We start from the raw sequence: 19,512 nt of genomic DNA, 5'->3' as shown, positions 1-19,512 counted from the left end.
GTGCAATAAATGATTAAGATACTAGTTTTGTGGTTTACTGTATTTTTATCCCCTGATGAATCGCCACCTTATCGCGGTGGAGGGGTTTGAGTGTCCCTGTGATCCTGGGAGCTATGTTGTCTGGGGCAACAGCCCCCGGTAGGGTCTCCCAAGGCAAATTGGTCCTGGGGGAGGGACCAGACAAAGAGCAATTCAGAAAACCCTGATGACACCACACAAAAGGAAAGCCACTACCTCGCCCGGAGCAGGGAAACCGTGGCCTATCCCTGGAGCCAGGTCTGGCGGGGGGGGGGGCTCGTCAGAGAGCACCTGGTGGCCGAGCCTTGGGGCCCCGTGGGCTCGGTCAGGCACAGCCTGAAAAAGTAACATGGGGGCACCGCCTGGTAGGCCCACCACCCACTGGGCAGGAAACTGGGGTCGGGTGCTATGCCAACCAGGCAGTAGGCAGGAGTGGGCGTCTAGGCGCACCTCCCCCTGGTGGCATAGACTAGCCTTGGGGACGTGGAACGTCACCTCACTGGTGGGGAAGGAACCCAAACTGGTGCGGGAGGTGGAGCGATACTGGCTAGATATATTTGGGCTCACCTCCACACACAGCAAGGGTTCTGGAACAAGAATCATGGAGAGGGAAAGGGGTTGGACTCTCTCCTTTTTCGGAGTTGCCCAGGGTGAGAGGCGCCGGGTGGGTGTGGGGATACTCATGAGCCCCCCGCTGAGCGCCGCTTTGTTGAGTTCTCCCCAGGAAATGAGAGGGTCGCCTGTCTGCGACTTCGTGTTGCAGAGTGGAAAACTCTGACTATTGTTTGTGCTTATGCACCGAACAGCAGTTCGGAGTACTCGGCCTTCTTGGAGTTTCTGGGTGGTGTCCTGGAAGGGGTACCACCTGGGGACTCCATAGTTCTCCTGGGGGACTTCAATGCTCACGTGGGCAATGACGGAGAAACCTGGAGGGGGGTGATTGGAAGGAACAGCCTGCCCGATCTGAACTCGAGCGGTGTTCTGTTATTGGACTTCTTTGCTAGTCATGGACTGGCCATAACAAACACCATATTTGAGCATAAGGTTGCTCATAAGTGTATTTGGTACCGGAGCACCTTAGGTCAAAGGTCGATGATCGACTTCATAGTCGTATCATCAGACCTGCAGCCATATGTCTTGGACACTTGGGTGAAGAGAGGTGCAGAGCTGTCAATTGATCACCACCTGGTGGTGAGTTGGATCGGGTGGCAGGGAAGGCTGCCAGACAGACCTGGTAAACCCAAACGTGTATTGAGGGTGAATTGGGAACGTCTGGCAGAGGACCCTGTCCGTGGGGTCTTCAATTCCCACCTCCAAAAGAGTTTCTCCTGCATCCCGGGGGAGGTTGGAGACATGGAATCTGAGTGGGCCATGTTCAAAGCCTCCATTGCAGAGGCGGCTGTTAGGAGCTGTGGCCTGAAGGTCACTGATGCCTGTCGTGGCGGCAACCCAAGAACCCGCTGGTGGACACCAGCGGTGAGGGAAGCCGTCACACTGAAGAAGGAGGTCTTTCGGGATTAGCTTGCTCGGGGGCCTCTTGAAGCAGCCAAAAGGGCGGCAGCTGCGGCAGTCGCAGAAGCAAAAACTCAGGTGTGGGAGGAGTTCGGGGAGGCTATGGAGAAGGACTTTCGGTTGCCTCAAGGAGGTTCTGGCAAGGAGGTTCCTCTGGAGGTTTTCCAAAAACGTCTGCCTGGGTGGAGACCCTGAACTCGCTGGAGGGATTATATATCTTGTCTGGCCTGGGAATGCCTCGGGATCCCCCAGGAAGAGCTGGAAAGTGTCGCTTGGGGGAGGGATGTCTGGAATGACCTGCTTGGCCTGCTGCCTCTGCGACCTGGCCCCGGATAAGCGGAAGACAATGGATGAATGGTATTTTTAGCAGAGTAATCAGGAAATGCTGGTGCTTTAAAGTATTGCAATGCCCTCCAATAATATGACCTAAAACATAATGGCAAGCTGACTGATCTCATCTTGTGCGACAATAACATGAGGGGGAAAAAAACAAAGAAGGAAATGGGCTATGGACAAATGGACTAATTACTGGGAAAGTATGTTTACTCGGGAATAATTGTGGGACGCTCTGTGGGGATTCTGCGGACGCTTCCTTTATTGCTGTGTTTTATTACAAGGAAGGATTCCTGCAAATGAAAAGCAAAAAACTAGGAAAGCTCAGCATATCCTCCTATGTTAAAATGTAACATAACCAGGATATGCTTGCACTGGGAAACACTTAACGAAAGGGCAGTGATTCCAACCACAATAGGAAGGAATTGCCCTTGTTTTTCTGCTCTTTCCACCCACAGCAAATGACAGCATACAATAGTGGTGCAATGTCAGATAGACTGTAGTATAGTGGTGACATAGTTGGAGTTTCCATGTAACAAAAGCCGGCCAAGGATCTATAGATTGACAGTAAGACCCAGTGTCAAGGTTTAATGTCAAGAAATGGAGAAATACCGGTCTTTCCATCTCCAGACTACAGATAAAGCCACCTTACACTCATATACAGTCCACGATGTTCCTCATACGTAGTCTCAGAATGAGTAGAAGTAATCACTCAACGGTGGTGTCTTGTCACTGGTTGTGTGAACAGAAAACATACAAAGGTGGGTGAGGGGGAATTCAAGAAGACAATGAAAGGTGCCTCTCTATTGTCCGTCGAGGTTCAATTGTGAACAGGCTGGGAAAACAGAGATTGCAAATTTTTGGGCATACCCGAGAAAATTAGATTTTTAGTTGTCTTGTGAAGTGAAAAGAAGAAAATTCAATCCCTGCAGCATACCAAACACACGGCTATACAGAAAAAACATGGTAATTGTGGTACACTTAAAAATATGGGCATCTTTCTAAGTCTCAGGACTCAATTGATTTGTTCAGACTTGTAAGGCAGATCAAGGATTGTCATTAGGAACTGTAAGCTGATGGTGATGAATAAAAGGTATATTCAATTTTTAGTAGTTTAATATAGAAAAAACACGGGATCCATAAAAAGGTGACAGGTTTTCTTATTCGTATTGGAGAAAGCTCAGAAAACCAAAATGGTGCCCTTCTATATCTGAAAATTTCATTAACTCGTTTGGCTTGACTCATTAGGACTTGTAAGGCCTGTCAAGAACCATCATTACGATTTAACGGCTAAGGAGTTTTTGAGAGCTGGTGAATTTTCTGGCTCTTTAAACTCTGTGGTGACACTCAACAGCCTCTGGATCCTCCAAGCACCTGACCGAATATCTGGAAATGAAGCTACTGAAGCTACAACGTGGGATAGGGCTTCAAAATACTATCAAAGTGCTTCAAATTTTGCAATTTCTACTGTCCAAAATGCAATCTTGACAAGAGATGTCAGTTAAGGATACGTGTGGAAGTCATCTAGGCCACGTTGATGGGCTCATAATGTCTTTTTTGCACTGGGTACAGTCTATCCTGGCAGCAGGAAGTTTTAGAAAAACATCTCATAATGTAGTAATATAGAACATGATGGCAAAATCTCAGATGCTTGCACAAATACATGCTCAAGCACCCCGTTAGCACGTGGAAACTTTCCAATACTATGAGCACCTACAGTGTAGTATATGGCAGTAGGACACAAAACATACAAAGAAAAAAATGATATATTTTGTCAGACCTTTGCCTTTAAAACACCACCAGTGCTCCATTGCAAGCTAGTTGTTCCAACGACATGGCATGTAGGCTGTTTCAGACCTCTTGTAGAATTTGCAGCAGTTCTTCTGCAGATGTCAGACGTCTCTTTACAGAGTCAGGACTCCATGATATTGACATCAGCTCTGTGAGGAACAGACTATCTGCTGCAGAACCACTTGTTCTTCCCCTCTCTGAAGATAGTTTTTTGTAACTCCGGCTTTATGTTTGGGATCATTGTTATGCTGCAGAATAACTTTGTGAGCAATCAGTTCATTTGAAAATCTTACTCTCAGTCTCTCTCATCCAGATTTAAAAGCTCAGAAACCAGTTTTATTTGTTGTTGTATATCGTCCTCCTGCTCCTTACTCTGAGTTTTTATCTCAATTCTCAGACTTTTTATCTGATTTAGTGCTCAGCTCAGATAAAGTCATTATTTTGGGTGACTTCAACATTCATGTTGACGTGGACAGTGACAGCCTTACGACTGCTTTTAATTCAATATTAGACTCAATTGGGTTTTCTCAACATGTAAATAAACCAACTCATAGTTTTAATCATACCCTTGACCTCGTTCTGACTTATGGCATAGAAATCAAACAGTTAACAGTATTTCCCCGGAACCCTCTTCTTTCTGACCATTTTATGATAACATTTCAATTTACAACAATAGATTGTATAGGAGTTAAGAATAAATATCATTACAGTAGATGTCTGTCTCACAATTCGGTGACTAAATTTAAGGAAATAATACCCTCTCTATTTAGTCCAGCACCACTTACTGATATAATGGAAGAGAAATATTATAATTTTACCCCCACAGAAGTGGATTATATTGTTAATAATGCTGCAGCCTTGATAGTGTTGCACCTGTAAAAAAGAAAGTTCTATCTCAGAGAGGACCTGCTCCTTGGTATAATTCCCAGTTGCGGACTTTAAAGCAGGCGTCCCGAAAGCTGGAAAGGAAGTGGTATTCCACTAATTTAGAGGAAGTTTATGTAGCTTGGAAAAATAGTCTAGTAATTTATAAAAAAGCTCTTTGTAATGCCAGGACAGCATATTATTCATCTTTAATAGAGGAAAACAAGAACAACCCCAGGTTTCTTTTCAGCACTGTAGCCAGGCTGACAAAGAGTCAGAGCTCTGTTGAAACTTGTATTCCTTTAGCTTTGAGCAGTAACAACTTCATGAGCTTCTTTACAAATAAAATTATTACGATTAGAGAAAAAATTACTCTGGCCCTTCCTGCAAATGTCACAGATGTATCATCGAGTACAAATACTTTAGAATTGGCTGTAAGACCAGATGGATATTTAGAATTTTTCACCCCCATACATCTCTCTGAACTCATTTCAATAGTTTCTACATCCAAACCATCAACATGTCTTTTAGATCCTATCCCAACTAGACTGTTCAAGGAGGCTTTACCTTTAATTAATTCCTCAATGTTAGATCTGATTAATCTCTCTCTAGTAACAGGTTATGTACCACAGGCTTTTAAGGTTGCTGTAATCAAACCTTTACTTAAAAAGCCCACTCTAGATCCAGATGTTTTAGCCAACTATAGACCAATTTCCAACCTCCCAGTTCTCTCCAAAATTCTGGAAAGAACAGTTGCAAATCAATTATGTGAACATTTACAAAGGAATAGCTTGTTTGAAGAGTTTCAGTCAGGCTTCAGAGTGCATCATAGCACAGAAACAGCTCTGGTGAAAGTTACTAATGACCTTCTCATAGCGTCAGATAATGGACTGGTCTCTATACTTATTTTATTGGACCTTAGTGCAGCATTCGATACAATCGACCACAAACTTTTATTACAGCGACTAAAACATTCTATTGGCATTAAAGGGACAGCACTGGACTGGTTTAAATCCTACTTATCAGACAGGTTCCAGTTTGTGCATGTCAACAATGACTCTTCTGAGCATACTAGGGTTAATCATGGAGTTCCTCAGGGTTCTGTCTTAGGACCAATACTGTTCACATTATACATGCTTCCCTTAGGCAACATTATTAGGAAGCACTGTATTAATTTTCATTGTTATGCTGACGACACTCAATTGTATTTATCTATGAAGCCAAATGAAACTAATCAGCTAGCTAGACTGCAAGATTGTCTTAAGGACATAAAGACCTGGATGACCTATAATTTCTTACTACTAAATTCAGACAAGACTGAAGTCATTGTATTTGGCCCCAAACATCTTAGAGAATTGCTTTCAAAGCATATAGTTACTCTGGATGGCATTACATTGGCCTCCAGTACTACTGTGAGGAACCTCGGTGTTATCTTTGACCAGGACATGTCCTTTAACTCGCACATAAAACAAATCTGTAGGACTTCCTTTTTCCACCTGAGAAATATTGTGAAAATCAGGAACATCCTGTCTCAGAGTGATGCAGAAAAACTAGTCCATGCATTTGTTACTTCTAGGCTTGACTACTGTAATTGCTTATTATCAGGTTGTCCCAATAGCTCTCTGAAATATCTACAGCTGATCCAAAACGCTGCAGCCAGAGTACTGACGGGAGTTAGCAAGAGAGATCATATTTCTCCTATATTGGTTTCTCTTCATTGGCTTCCTGTTAAATCTAGAATAGAATTCAAAATCCTTCTTCTGACATTTAAAGCTCTTAACAACCAATCTCCATCATATCTTAAAGACCTGATAGTACCATATTATCCTAGCAGAACTCTTCGCTCTCAGACTGCAGGCTTACTTGTTGTTCCTAGAATCTCTAAAAGTAGAATGGGAGGCAGAGCCTTCAGTTATCAGGCACCTCTCCTGTGGAACCAGCTCCCAGTTTGGGTTCGGGAGGCGGACACCCTCTCTATTTTTAAGACCAGGCTTAAAACCTTCCTTTTCGACAAAGCTTATAGTTAGGGCTGACTGGGGGACCCTGACGGGGTGAGCTGGTGTTTTCATTTGCACAACTGACTTCCCCTCTTGACGTCCCTTTAGTTTGCCCCTAGTTATGCTGCTATAGGCCTAGGCTGCTGGGGAACCTCTCTTGATGCACTGAGCCCTTCTCTATCTACCTATGTATTTACTATATATACCATTATTGCATTACATTCACTCTGTTTCTTTCTGTGTCCTTTCTCCGAGTGTCCCTGGTCCCAGAGCTGGATGCTGGATGCTTCAGATGTGTGGCTGTGTTTTATGGTCCTTGTGTCCCACCCCCCCACCTCTCTATCTCTACCCCTCTATCTGTATCCCTCTATCTCTACCTCTACCCCTCTATCTCTACCTTTCTACCTCTTCTGTCCCTCTCAACCCGCCCGGCCAGCAGGCAGATGGGTCCCCCCACATTAGAGCCGGGTTCTGCTCGAGGTTTTTTTCCCTGTTAAAAGGGTGTTTTCCTTGCCACTGTCGCCTTTTGGCTTGCTCTGGGGGTCAGGCATATGGGTTCTGTAAAGCGTCTCGAGACAATTTGACTGTAATTGGCGCTATATAAATAAAATTGAATTGAATCAAATGGCTGCAAACTACTTTATTTTTTATGTATGTGAATAATGTGAGAAATGTATTTAATTGTATATTTCAAGTGCTACATTGACCCTCTAATCTATGTGCTAATCTATGTTTCTACAACAGCATAAACAAAAAGATTATTTTTGCTGCCCTTGTATTATAAATTATTTACTAACATCCCAGACAGGCTTTATCATTTCTCGGTAACCTGATGAGCCCTGTTTCACTGTTTACCTAATTAGTATTTCCTATATTCAGACAGATTAACCAGAAAACTGAAACACTGCAAACAACAACAGTGGCAATGATATAATCTATTTGTGTTACAAATCAGAAATACAGAGCCTTTGTTACATGTCAAACCCTTTTATTTCGTCATGAAAAAGAAAGGTTTTCTCTGTTTGACATTTCTTTAGGAAATTAAAAAACAAATCAAAAATACCCATTTCATTATATAGATTAGTATTTTTAAGTGTTATTTTTTTTCACTTTCTAAGAGTGTTAGAAGGCCTTTTCTGCACACTCCTAAAATGGAAACTTGGACAGAACTACACAGCCAGCTGCTATCACCCCTGTCTAAATCAAGTGCAGGTGATGGTTAAATTACAGTCATTATGGTCCAAACATTTCATAGCTAAAACACTAATTGTGCGATGTAGGCCAGATGAACATAGAGGCCGTGCGCTGGTGAGATTTGGATGTATTTTCACATTCTCACAAACAAGGCCTGAGAAGTCTCAAGAAGAACCCTCTGCTGCTGCCTGGTTATAATTTGACACTTCAATGAGATTGTGGTCTGGATCTCTGAAGTATAGTGAGGTGACTGCCCCCACAGCCCCACTTCTTTCCACTGGACCCTCTTCAATCTTGACTCCACAGACCTGCAGAGGAGGAAAAAGCACCAGGAACCGGCTCTGAGCATTTTAGTGGCACCTGATTGTTTTTAAAATGGGGACAAAATGTGACACAGAGAGTCTGCAAGAGGTGAAGCAGTTTTCAAAGAGTGGCCATCTTACAAGACTAGGATGGAGTACCTTCAGATGTGCAGCCACTGTAGCCAGAGGGGTTTTGGTGATGAGGCAGAGGTCTGCAGAGCCTGAGGTTGGATACTTGGCTTTTGGTTCAAACTCCTGGCCCAGCTGGTGAAGGTTAAACTTCTGCTGCCCAAAACCCAGAGCTTTACGGTTTCCCTTGAAAAGGCAGACACGACATGAGTGGATTTTAAAAAAACACTCAAAGCTCGAGATCCTATCACAGACTGTACATATAAACGTACACTCTGTACAATAAATATGGGCTAGAGATGCTATCAGCTGAATTGCAGTCACAGAGTGCCATCTAGTGGACATTTTCTTAAACTAAAAGCACAAGAGTAACACACTTTTCCTAATCCTTATGTAGAAATGCACATAAAATGAAAATATTCTTGGCAATTTAGAAACAAATGTAAGTACTCACTATTTTTCATGAATCCAGTGAATGCCATTATAATTACCTCATAATGCTTAATCTTACTACATAATACTAACACAAATAATAAAACCTTTAATGTTCTGACACCTACCTTAAAAGTGATCACCTCCATGCCGAGAACTGAGGAATAAAAGTTGATGGTGTCTGGCACACTTTTCACTGTTAGTACCAAATGATCGAGATGGCTCACTTCAACTGGACAGGTTGTTTTGAATCTGACGAGTCCTGGAGTTTGGAAGGAGACAATCTGCAAAAGGTAAAACACATGAACTCCAAACACTGGTGTAGATTTCAGAGTAGACACAAGGAATGTGTCTACTCTACTTAATATTTAGAATTTATGCATTTGCCACCACCACCCTAAAGCAACATGAAAAAGCAAAGGACTTTTATTTTTATATATATTGTCTCCAAGTTGGGCAAGTCTTTCTATCTTCGGTATATCAAACACAAATACATCTTGAACAAAAAGTTTTAAACATGGGCTACAACGAATCTAAACTATTTTAGTCCAGGGTTTTAGATATTTATAAAAAATAAATACATTTATCATTGCCATGAATAGGTGCCACATGCACAATTAGATTAGATTGCTTCCTCAAAAAAATACACTTAAGAGGACAGAAGATCAAAATCAAAGCATGTCTATGTGTGTGTGTGTGTGTGTGTGTGTGTGTGTGTGTGTGTGTGTGTGTGTGTGTGTGTGTGTGTGTGTGTGTGTGTGTGTCTGTGTGTGTTGACTCAGCAGGGTTAATATTAAATAAAGAAAGATGACCTAAAGGAGTACAGAATGCCTAAAAGTTTTATTGGCATGGTAGCCCATCATATTTTTAATTTTCAGCTGGTTCCTGAATTTTGTATCTTCTTTTCCTGAAAAAAAGATATTTTCTCTCTCAGAAAAATAATGGTTCTTCACAAGACTCTCTGGTTCTTGAAAGCACCAACACCAAATGAAGAACCTCTTTATTTATGTGATGGCTTAATTTGATCTACTTTGGTGGTGGTTTGGTTTGTAATAGCACAAAATAGGAGCTGCAATGATTACTTTCATCGCACTTCCATGATTGACTATTTTCTCAATTAATCGATGAATCATTTGGTCCATAAAACATTTTTAAAAAAATAGCCAGAAACGCCCACTACAGTTTCCAAATCACAAGTCTGACCAACAATCCGGAACCCAAAATATTAAATGCGTGACACTGAAAAGCTGCAAATTCTTACATTTGAACTTTTTTTGGCCTAAAAAATTACTATTAAGTTCTATTATTAAAATGGCACCACTTCTGGCTACGGATTTCTTTGTGAAGCTAAAAATGGATCTCCTATAGATGTGAAAAGGCATTTTTGGTTGCATTTAGCCCCTGTATTTTTCTTAGTGCATGTAAATGAATGCAGAAAAGGCACAAACTGGTGCATGAAAACTTACCAGAAAGCAGGATTGACACTCAAAAAATCACCCCAAAAATTACGCTCATAAGATTATAAAAATAAGCAGAAAAATCAAACTACACAGAGAGAAGCTCCCTGTAACTTGGACTGGATTTCATATGAAGACCACAGTGCCAGGAAGCACTGGGTCCCCTCCTCGGACCACTGCTACTTGGATTTGGAGTCCATATTAACCGGTTTTCTAAACCCTAACACTAAACACTAGTACTAGTTGCTCGGCCTGGCGGTTCTGTGTTTTCACGGTTGACCGCTGGTCACCTTAATCCCGCATCCAGTCCGTGACGTACGCGGTTCTTAACTCTGGCCCAGCAAAGAGTTCATGCCTGAAAAGAACCACTATTTGGAGCCAAACACAAAGAACTGCTGCGAAGTCAGGTACTGGCTCCGAACTAGCACTTAGCACTGGAACCTGCTCGGTCGACAAGGAGCAAATGAGAAGGCATTGGAGATGAAGTCAGCATCACAGCGCCGCTCTGTGGTGAATGTGAGCTGCGTCCTGTAAACATGTCAAAGGTAAAATTCTCGTATAAATTTGCAAAACGCCCAAGCAGCCTAGCAAAGAGTGAGCTAATGTCACAAGTCGGTCCACAAATGTAACCTGTACCCGACGCCATTTTTATTGCTCGGTATTATGGCTGTATTTCTCCAAACTGCTGTTACGTTCAAGCAATTTTAAAACCTAACAAAGTTGGTGTGTAAAGAGTGACGTACCAATTATCATATGAGGACACAATTTACCTTGAAACTGTTTGTCTTAAAATGCCACAAACGGCTCCCAGCTGCCCGGAGCGCCATCTTCACCAACTGACACCGGTCTTTCCGGGTTCTCCACCTCTATTCCCCGTCAACCACACCGGCCGTCGCTGGGTTTTTTTGCAAGTTTATTTATTATCTAGCAGCACTTCTGGATTGAAAGGCTGTCAAAAGTATGTATCAGCAACGTTCATAGACAAAAGTAGTGCCACTTATTATTTCTCACATGTCAGTTGGGTATGAATCAGGATTTTTATGAAGCATACCAGTAGGGGTGCTAGTAATAACACTACTATTAATGCATCATACACCTTAATAGGTACACATATGCAATCTAATGCAGCTCAATGAAACACTGTCACGGGCCTGTTGAGACTACTAATAAGATCATAATGTTATGACAAAAAAAATAGAAAGAGCTCAAGTGTAACACAATCCACTACACCACCACCTTTAACTGTGATATCAATAATATACCTGCGCTGACCAAAAATATAAACGCAGCATGTCATACTTTCTTAAATTCTATTCATTCTGTTTAATGTTGGGGAGTATTGTTCCAAAAAACTGCTTCACTTTCAACAGGACAGATATAAGAAAACAGCCAGAAGTGCACTATATTGGAAATAGTAAAGGGCAGATTGAAAATGAAATCAAGAAACAGATATTGTAAGGAGTTAAACATCTGCACCGTGTAGAGGTGGCTGGTTTGTGGAGTAATGTCCTGCTCTTCCTGAATGCCTCTGCGAAGTTGGTGGATATTTCAGAGGACTGGATCACACTGGCAGACATCCAGAGCATCATGTGGAAGATTGTCTGACATACTATTGCAGTCTGAAACTATTTCCTACACAACAAATATCAAAGTTGCGGCCATTCGACAGCCGGTTCTCGTCTTTCTCTTGTCATCTGTGGCATCTTGTTGTTTGAATGAATTTTTATAGTCTGCCTTAAAGCCACACCTGAGTAGGATGTGAATTAACTTAAACATCAAGAATTTGTCACCAGATGAACAGCTCAATAACTTTCAGTGCACAATTGGCTAAATTTGTCCCTTTTATAAACATAGAAATAAGATTTCTTCGTCATAAAAATGCCCTTTTACATGCTGCATTTAGTTTTGTTCCAATGTATTGTTGAATTTGCACATTTCTAAGTCAACACTGTTCATTACTCTGTTGTAATCATCTCCAACTATTGTACATGTGTACCTAATCAGAGAACAATAAGTGTGACTGACTTTGGTGCTAATAAAAGGAAACACAAACTTGCTCTTCATACCACCATCACGCTGAGCATTCATTTAGTTTGATAAGATCAGTGTTGGCCAGGCATGCAATAAATAATTAAAAGCCCCAATATGAACCAGTAAAAGAAATAATGAATAGTATGCAATTAAAGTAATAATTCAAAATGCAAGCACCTGCATGCAGCATAGGATTATGAAAAAGCACAATATATGTACAGGATGCATAACTGCAATGCATTTCATAGCATAACAACTTGTTTAATTCAGCGGTTAGTTTCATTTAACACCCAGTTAACATACTGCACTGAGTGGGTCACAGAACAAGGCCAAAATGAAAGCATGGCCTAAGAGGGAACATACATTTCATTTACATGTTTATGGTATTCAACAACGTCTTGCATTCAATCTTTTATGTCCCACAAAGGGAAGTAGTAATTGTGGCTAAGACATCAAACAATGAAACAAGAAACATGACAGGATGGCATTAATAGTGATGCCCTCTTCTTCCTGTAGCCAGTGTCCCCGTTCATTAACAGTGCTATTAAAATCTACAGAACTTCTAAATAAAATAAAATGAACTTCAACACATAAAAGGTATTAAGTCTTCATTTAAGATCTTAGCCATAAACAACAGCTCTGAACAATATCATACACTTACATCATGGTTTGTATTTCCCTACTTTCACTTTTGCATGTATTGCACACCGATATGGAGCATTTGCTCATGAGGCAGAAGGAGGGCACAGTGGGCAAGCGTCTTAACGTTCTGTTGAAGCTATTACTAAAGGACAACTATGTGACTTGGTAAATGTCCAACAGTCAAACCTTTGGATTAATAACATTTGTTGTAATTTGTACAGTAAAGGGTATTTGAAACTATTCTGGTTTGACCGACAAAGGCAAGTCTACATTTCCTTTTAGGTCTACCTAGTTATTTAACTCTGCCAATACCAAAACTTAAATCATCAATCAGTAATTTAAAAAAATCCATAAAGTTAGTGGAAAAATAAGGAATCCAGCAAATAGCTAACAAATGAATGGACGAATGGTTACTGTACAATAAAAAGTAAATATCCTTTTGTGTATGTGTGTAGAGAGAAGGGAAAAAAGCAAAAGCAACTTTATTTCAATTTCTGATAACATGCCTGTGATCAGAAACGGTGGGAAAATTCATAACTTTAGATCAACTAAGTGTCAATTACCAAAGAGAGACATCCCTACTTTCTCATATAACTCCTCCTTATCATTGTAATGATCAAGAAAATAACACCACCAAATGATTCCAAAATGAACTTGCACTTTGGAAAATAACCTAATTGTGTTTCGCGTATGCCAGAACATCATTGTGTTTTAAAGAATTCAGCACACACTGAAAATTTTAATGTTATATGCCACTGCATAATAGCAAATTGTTTCTTTCAGGTGAACAAGAAGAGAGTACAAGTCACACTGTAAATTGCAAACCAATTTATGTCCTACATCCTTTGGACATCACAATCTGTAAATAATTCTACTGTGTACACTGATTCAACCTTTTTTTAAAAACCAAATTCGGGGTTACTGCCATCATCACCCAGATTTTCATATGGTAATTTACAATCCAAAACCAATTCACTGATACAAAGTATGATTCAAAATCATTTTTACAAGCTTATTTACAGCTAATACTCTGAACTGGTGTAACTAGGAATAGTACCTATAACCAACTAATGGTATATAAGGCGCCATTTAGGAGCCAACACAAAAGATCTGATTTGAAGTGCCTGAACTACCCTGCAGGTGTGCAGCATTTATAATCAGAGGATTCTTTATGAGATATAGGCCTGCTTGTGCGCATGGCTTGATACAGTGCAACACTGCATGGTTGCTACAGGTTGATCAATCGCATGCATTGTTTGTGCCCACCTTTGGACTGGAGTAAGAAATATCCAACTGGAGACTGAATATGTCCCGATGTCACTGTATGAAGCACCCCTAATCAAACCTGTGACTGCATTATGATCAAACTCACAAATGGTATGAAGGAAATACATTTCAACAGTGGAGACACGTCCTCAAAGCCTCTTATTGACTTGGGATATAAGATTACTTAGGTTGAGAGAAAAGGCCTGAAGTCTGTTAAGAGTTACACTACACTCTCTCGGTTGGCTGACACTAGGACAGCCCTGCGGCAGATGGGGCAAGTCGAGTTTTCGGACAGCCAGCGATCTATGCAGTGGACGTGGTACTCATGTGAGCAGGGAAGCTTACGTAGCTTGTTCCCTTCTGCATACTCTGTTATGCAGACACTGCAAGTCTTCAAGGCATCACTCTCACCAAAGTTGCGCATGGAGAGGTTGTCAATCTGTTCTTTGGTCAGCCCCTGGGGCTGGTCCTCATCATCATCATTTAAGAGAAAGAAGTGAGCAAGCCGCAGGAAGGGCAGTGAACTGGGCTCCTCTAGGCTGATAGGGGGCCTGGGTCGAGCCCTGCCGCCAGAGATAGGTGGACCAGTGGAAAGGCCCTCATCCATATCAGTCTCAACTGTCCTTCCCCTGACTCCAGCAGCAACAGGTTGCTCGTCAACATCAGCAGCAGGGCCATCAGTTGCAGTAGCATCTGGGTTGTTAGGAGCTTCCAGGTCCGCAGGCGTGTTTGCTCCACGGTTTGAATCTGAAGAATCGGAGTCAGAATCCATGAGGTAGCCAAGCTCACCAAAACCAGTCATAATCTGTCGAATCATCGACTGGAGAGCCATTGAGGTTGCCTCTCCCAAACCTGCATCAGAGATTCTTCGAATAGGGATGCGAATAGTACTGACGTAGGTCCTCACACCAGCACGTTCAGAGCGAGAGAAAGTCCTACGAAATCCACCACGCTCACTCTCATAAAGAAATGTGTTGTTTGAGTTTTGGGAGCGTGAGCGGGTTCGACTGGCGATGCTGTCTCTTTGCCGATATTCACCTGGGCGCACACGACGCACCTGGAGATCTAGCATAATAGTAGGGGGACGACGCCCTGCGGCTCCTCCTTCTCCCGCAGCAGCTTCTCCTTCCTGAGATCCAGTGGTTTGGGCTTCTGCGACTGATTCTGCACCAGCCCTAGATGCCTGAACATCACCTTCCGTGGTGCTTTGCCTGGAAAGAACATGTTGTCGAGTCCGAGAACTGCCCTCTACTTGAGGCACAGGAGAAGCATCGGTGGAAGAACTGGGGCTTTGAGAGCTATAAGCATATCGTGGATTAGGGAGAGCATCAAGCTGATCCAAGTTGAGAGGGGAACGGCTTCTGGCTAAACGTGCCCTAGTCCTGCGTGGTTCTGGGCTACGGCTGCGGGCCCTCCTTTGTCCTCTGCGTGGAGAAGGACAAAGTGGAGGTTGTACTGGCAGGGCAGCAGGTGAGCTGGGAGGTTCTCCTAAAACTTCTTGCGAAACAATCTCTTCTAGTTCAGGCTCAGGTTCCACTATGACAGCTAGCTCTTCTACAACTGGTTCTTCCACTACTTCTGTCTCCATAGGAACCTGTGGTTCAACATTTGCTCCGACTTCCTGAATCTCTGGAGACTGTTCTGGAGACAGCTCAGTAGACGGTTCTCGAGGGTCTTCTGGAGACTGCTCTGGAGGGTTTTCTGGAGACTGCTCTGGAAGGTCTTCTGGGGACTGCTCTGGAGGGTCTTCTGGAGATTGCTCTGGAGACTGTTGCTCCCCTTCAGCGGCTGCCTGCTGTTCAGCCAGATTGCGGTTCACACTGATTTCCAGACTGAAGCGAAAATCTCCACTGTTTGGGTTGGTTTGGCTTACAGCCCGCCATGACTGGTTCCCACGATGACCAGTTCTGGTTGTATTTCCTGTGCGCCTCACTGTGTTCAGCCAGTCCAGGAGACTATCCCCGCTGGCAGGATCCTCAGAGCTTTCGGGTTGTTCTGAAAATCACCAGAATTTACAAATGACAAATCATTTCTGAATTTGACAACAAATGACATAGTCAAAAACAAAACAAATAAAAATAGAATTAAAGAAATGGCAAACTTACCAACTGGATCTTCTGCACTTTCAGTACTAGGGGTGTTGCTTTGCGGTTCTGGTCCATCTTTGATTTGGTGAAGTCTACTTAACAGCTCATCCTCTGTTACCTCTCCTGAAAGAGACATGACAGAAACATTTTGTTAATGACAAAGAAAAACAAATCTCTGGCAATCCATGCATACTTTTCTTGAAGGATAAGCGCTAAGTTTGCAATGTCTTCCCCAATGTGACCAGCTGAGAGAAAGACACTGCAGGTGGCTAGAAGAAAGTGACAGCCTAGCCTCCTACAATGAAAGACATTTTATTATTTAATGCACAGAAATGGGGGAAGTTCGCAGAGATACAACTACATACCTGTTCATGTGAAAAAATAATAACAAAAGGACTGGCGTTAATTTTTGTACTGTATTTGCTGTTTGGTTGTGTTTGAACACAGCAAAAGGACAATACTTAAAACCTCCAGACTTACCAGGGCATGCCACCATCCATTCAATGCCCTCTCCTTGTCGGATGCTCCACTTAAGGATGCTCCAAACTTACATTGCCTCTCCCTCTATCCTGGGACAGAAATGGATTGGACGTCTTCAATAGTCCACAGACTGTTGCATTTTCAGCAGGGTGAGAAATCCAAAACTATATACAATTTAAAAACTTTTTAAATTGTATACATCTGATTTTGTATTGTGGATTTTTCATAGGATTTTGCAGTATACATGCATTTATATATATTTACTCTCTATTTTTACAGTAAAATAAGCATTCTTTTGCCTACAAAATTGAAAACAATATAAAAAAATATTAAAAATTATAATTGAAACATATTAAAAGAATATTAAATCAAAATAAAATGTGTAGCGTACAGCGCTGGGCACTGATTGGCTCAGAGACCTTAGCATCAGTCTCTTGCATCTCCTCTGTCTCCCATGCATGCATTCAGAATCTTGCCTTGCCCATTTCACATCGACATCTTATCACTGCACATAGTGTTGCTCTGCGGTGTTGTTTTTTTGGGAAATTTTCCTAAATTTTTTAAAAATTTCTTTCAGGCCCTACGATGTCGATCAAACATTCTGCGCCTTCTCAGGCTTCTGGCACTGAACCCAAGCACTAGAGGAAGATGCTTACCATCGCAGAAAAAGTGGAACTCCTTAAAATACATATAAATAATAAAATTAATATAAGGTCGCTACTTTGCAGATTCTATTGTGGGGGGTTCTGGAACCTAACCCCCACAGTAGACGAGGGACCACTGTATGTATAAAGATGCATTATAGTTTTCTACCAGCCAAACAGTTTGTAAGAGAGGCAAAGACTTCAGTACAGTACATAAAAAGGGTAACAGATAAAATGGCAATGGGTATTTACATAATCACAGATTTCTGGAACAAAAGACTGGTGTAATAAGATTTGAGTTTTATTACCTGGAGTGCCCAAAAGATTGTTGTCTCTCATGAGGCGATAGTCCTCATCACTGAGATTGTTGACAAACTGGTAGAAGGCCTCCTCCCTGTCCAGGCGGTCCAGCTGCCTTCTGCGCTGTGACTCTGGCTGGTCACTGCCATTCTGCTCTAAACTGTCAGACCCTTCCATTGACTCAGAAGGGAGGGAGGTCTGGCGATGCTCTCCAATTTTCAGGAAGATCCAGCTGCAGGAAAAACAGATGTATATCAAAAACAGATTGCTAGGTTCTGCTTACTAATTTTACATCAGATTAGAGAAAAAAAATTAGGGAGTAAAACGACTAAGCCTTAGAATAGGATTAAGTGACTGTGATTCACTTCCAAAGGTACATGAAAATGCCTCCATCGACACCTTAAAGAATTTCTACTGTAAGCCAGTATATTACAACAAGAGAAAGGGAAAAACTCGGATCAAAATGTGGCAGCAAAGTCTAACACAATCGATATATGAGGAAAACGTCGAGCTAGTAGCTAACGTTAGCACTGCTTACATCCACTGGTTACAAAGCAAACTGACATGCTAACACCACTATAAATGCCAAACTCGCAAGATGAGCCTTTGGTTTAATGGTAAAGTACAACATAGTTTTCCTGATAATGTCAGGAAATGTGTTTGTGTAATGGTTATACTGGATGCGGACACTATACTGATTTGTGTGTTTTAAGTCATACGGGGAAGCAATTTGTTGGTCAAAGTCGACATAAAAACAAAATGGCATCAACTAGCTTAGCTTAAGTTAGCTAGCTACTAATTAGCATCGCACACGGTTGCCAACACTGATAACTTCAAACACTACTAGGCACCTAGAGGGGCCATTGTGGGTTGAGAGTCGTGTAAATGAAATGTTAGACGACTGGACATGCCGTGAGTGTGATAAAATTCGCGTTGTCCTCTCAAAACAAACTTATTAGATGACCAAACATCCCCAGTCATGTTTGGCTAAAGCTAGTTAGCTTCCACGTTAACTACCCGAGTGGCTAACTACTTACGCTACAAACAGGACACTGCCGCTAGCCATTTCTCAGCTGTCAACTTCCTGTTCTCGAATACATCAACCTGACGTAAACACTTTTCCCACAAATATCTATGTTTAGGGAAAGTCTGAGGTGAATTGGATATTTGTCTTACATAATGATCGTTAAAAATAAGAGGGTTTCGGTAAAACTGAGCTACTATTAGCATCACCGCAAGCTAATGAAGCAAACGACGTCAACCAATGACGGTCACAGTCAAGCCAAAGCTAAAATTAGCTAGCTAATGAGAATAAAGTTAATCTGAGGGAAAATACAATCTCACACTAAACCACGGATACATTACCTGTTCGGCGATGTTAGTAGCAGTATAGTCGTACTACCCGGTTGCTCTTTAAAAAGTGTCTGAAAAACGATTGACCGTTTAGCTAAGTCCGATTTCAGGATTCCATTTTCTTTCTTGTAGGAAGGCTACGATGATTTTCCGGAAACTGACTACACACCGATGTTTTTCCCTGAGTTGAACCCTACAGGTAAGACAGAGAAGCTGCAATAACGCAAGGCCAAATGGTTTGTATTTAAGTCTGTCATTGGTAGCCGAGCAGAAGGGGTGGGCAGTACACAATGAGACAAGGGAGGCTGCCTGACAGACGTAACCCAGGGCTGCGTGATGTCTCGATCCTCTGAGAACAGCAGTGAAAAAAGGATGTTTGTTTTGAAGCAGGGTGCTGCTAGTCAGCTGTAGCGTCACCATGCGGCTGTAAATGCAAATACCTTCTGCAGAATTCAGACTGGAGGACAAAGATGCATCAACAGTGAGCTTAAACGGCCATTACATATTATAATTGTGAGCTTTTTAATAAAATCATTTGACCTAGATTCATCATGTTGCATGACATAAACCCACTGGCTTCAAACGTATTCCGTCACATCCTGAACTGGATTAAGTTACCTTAGCTATCCCATTTTGACCAATATTGCTATTAGTCAATGCAATATCCCTGTTTGATTGTT

General features: G+C 42.0%; 2 protein-coding genes across 2 annotated transcripts; both read right to left on the bottom strand.

Annotated features, from left to right (window-relative positions):
- Nucleotides 1-7,482: 7,482 nt before the first annotated feature.
- glod5 (glyoxalase domain containing 5) lies at nt 7,483-10,958 on the bottom strand. Its single transcript, XM_023266632.3, has 4 exons — nt 10,800-10,958; nt 8,701-8,856; nt 8,171-8,326; nt 7,483-8,017 (listed from the first exon to the last, which is right to left on the bottom strand). Exons 1-4 carry the CDS (start codon nt 10,854-10,856, stop codon nt 7,874-7,876), a joined length of 513 nt encoding a protein of 170 aa, XP_023122400.1. The 5' UTR covers nt 10,857-10,958; the 3' UTR covers nt 7,483-7,873.
- Nucleotides 10,959-12,300: 1,342 nt separating this feature from the next.
- rlim (ring finger protein, LIM domain interacting) lies at nt 12,301-19,100 on the bottom strand. The gene is made up of 4 exons (XM_023266618.3): nt 18,845-19,100; nt 17,488-17,711; nt 16,074-16,178; nt 12,301-15,963 (listed from the first exon to the last, which is right to left on the bottom strand). The coding sequence occupies exons 2-4, from the start codon at nt 17,654-17,656 to the stop codon at nt 14,189-14,191; spliced, it is 2,049 nt and encodes a 682-aa protein (XP_023122386.1). The 5' UTR covers nt 17,657-17,711; nt 18,845-19,100; the 3' UTR covers nt 12,301-14,188.
- Between the last annotated feature and the right edge of the window lie 412 nt (nt 19,101-19,512).

This window comes from Amphiprion ocellaris, chromosome 13 (assembly GCF_022539595.1).
Source record: "Amphiprion ocellaris isolate individual 3 ecotype Okinawa chromosome 13, ASM2253959v1, whole genome shotgun sequence".
Classification (NCBI taxonomy): Eukaryota; Metazoa; Chordata; class Actinopteri; family Pomacentridae; genus Amphiprion; species Amphiprion ocellaris.
This window is presented reverse-complemented; position numbering and strand designations above follow the sequence as displayed.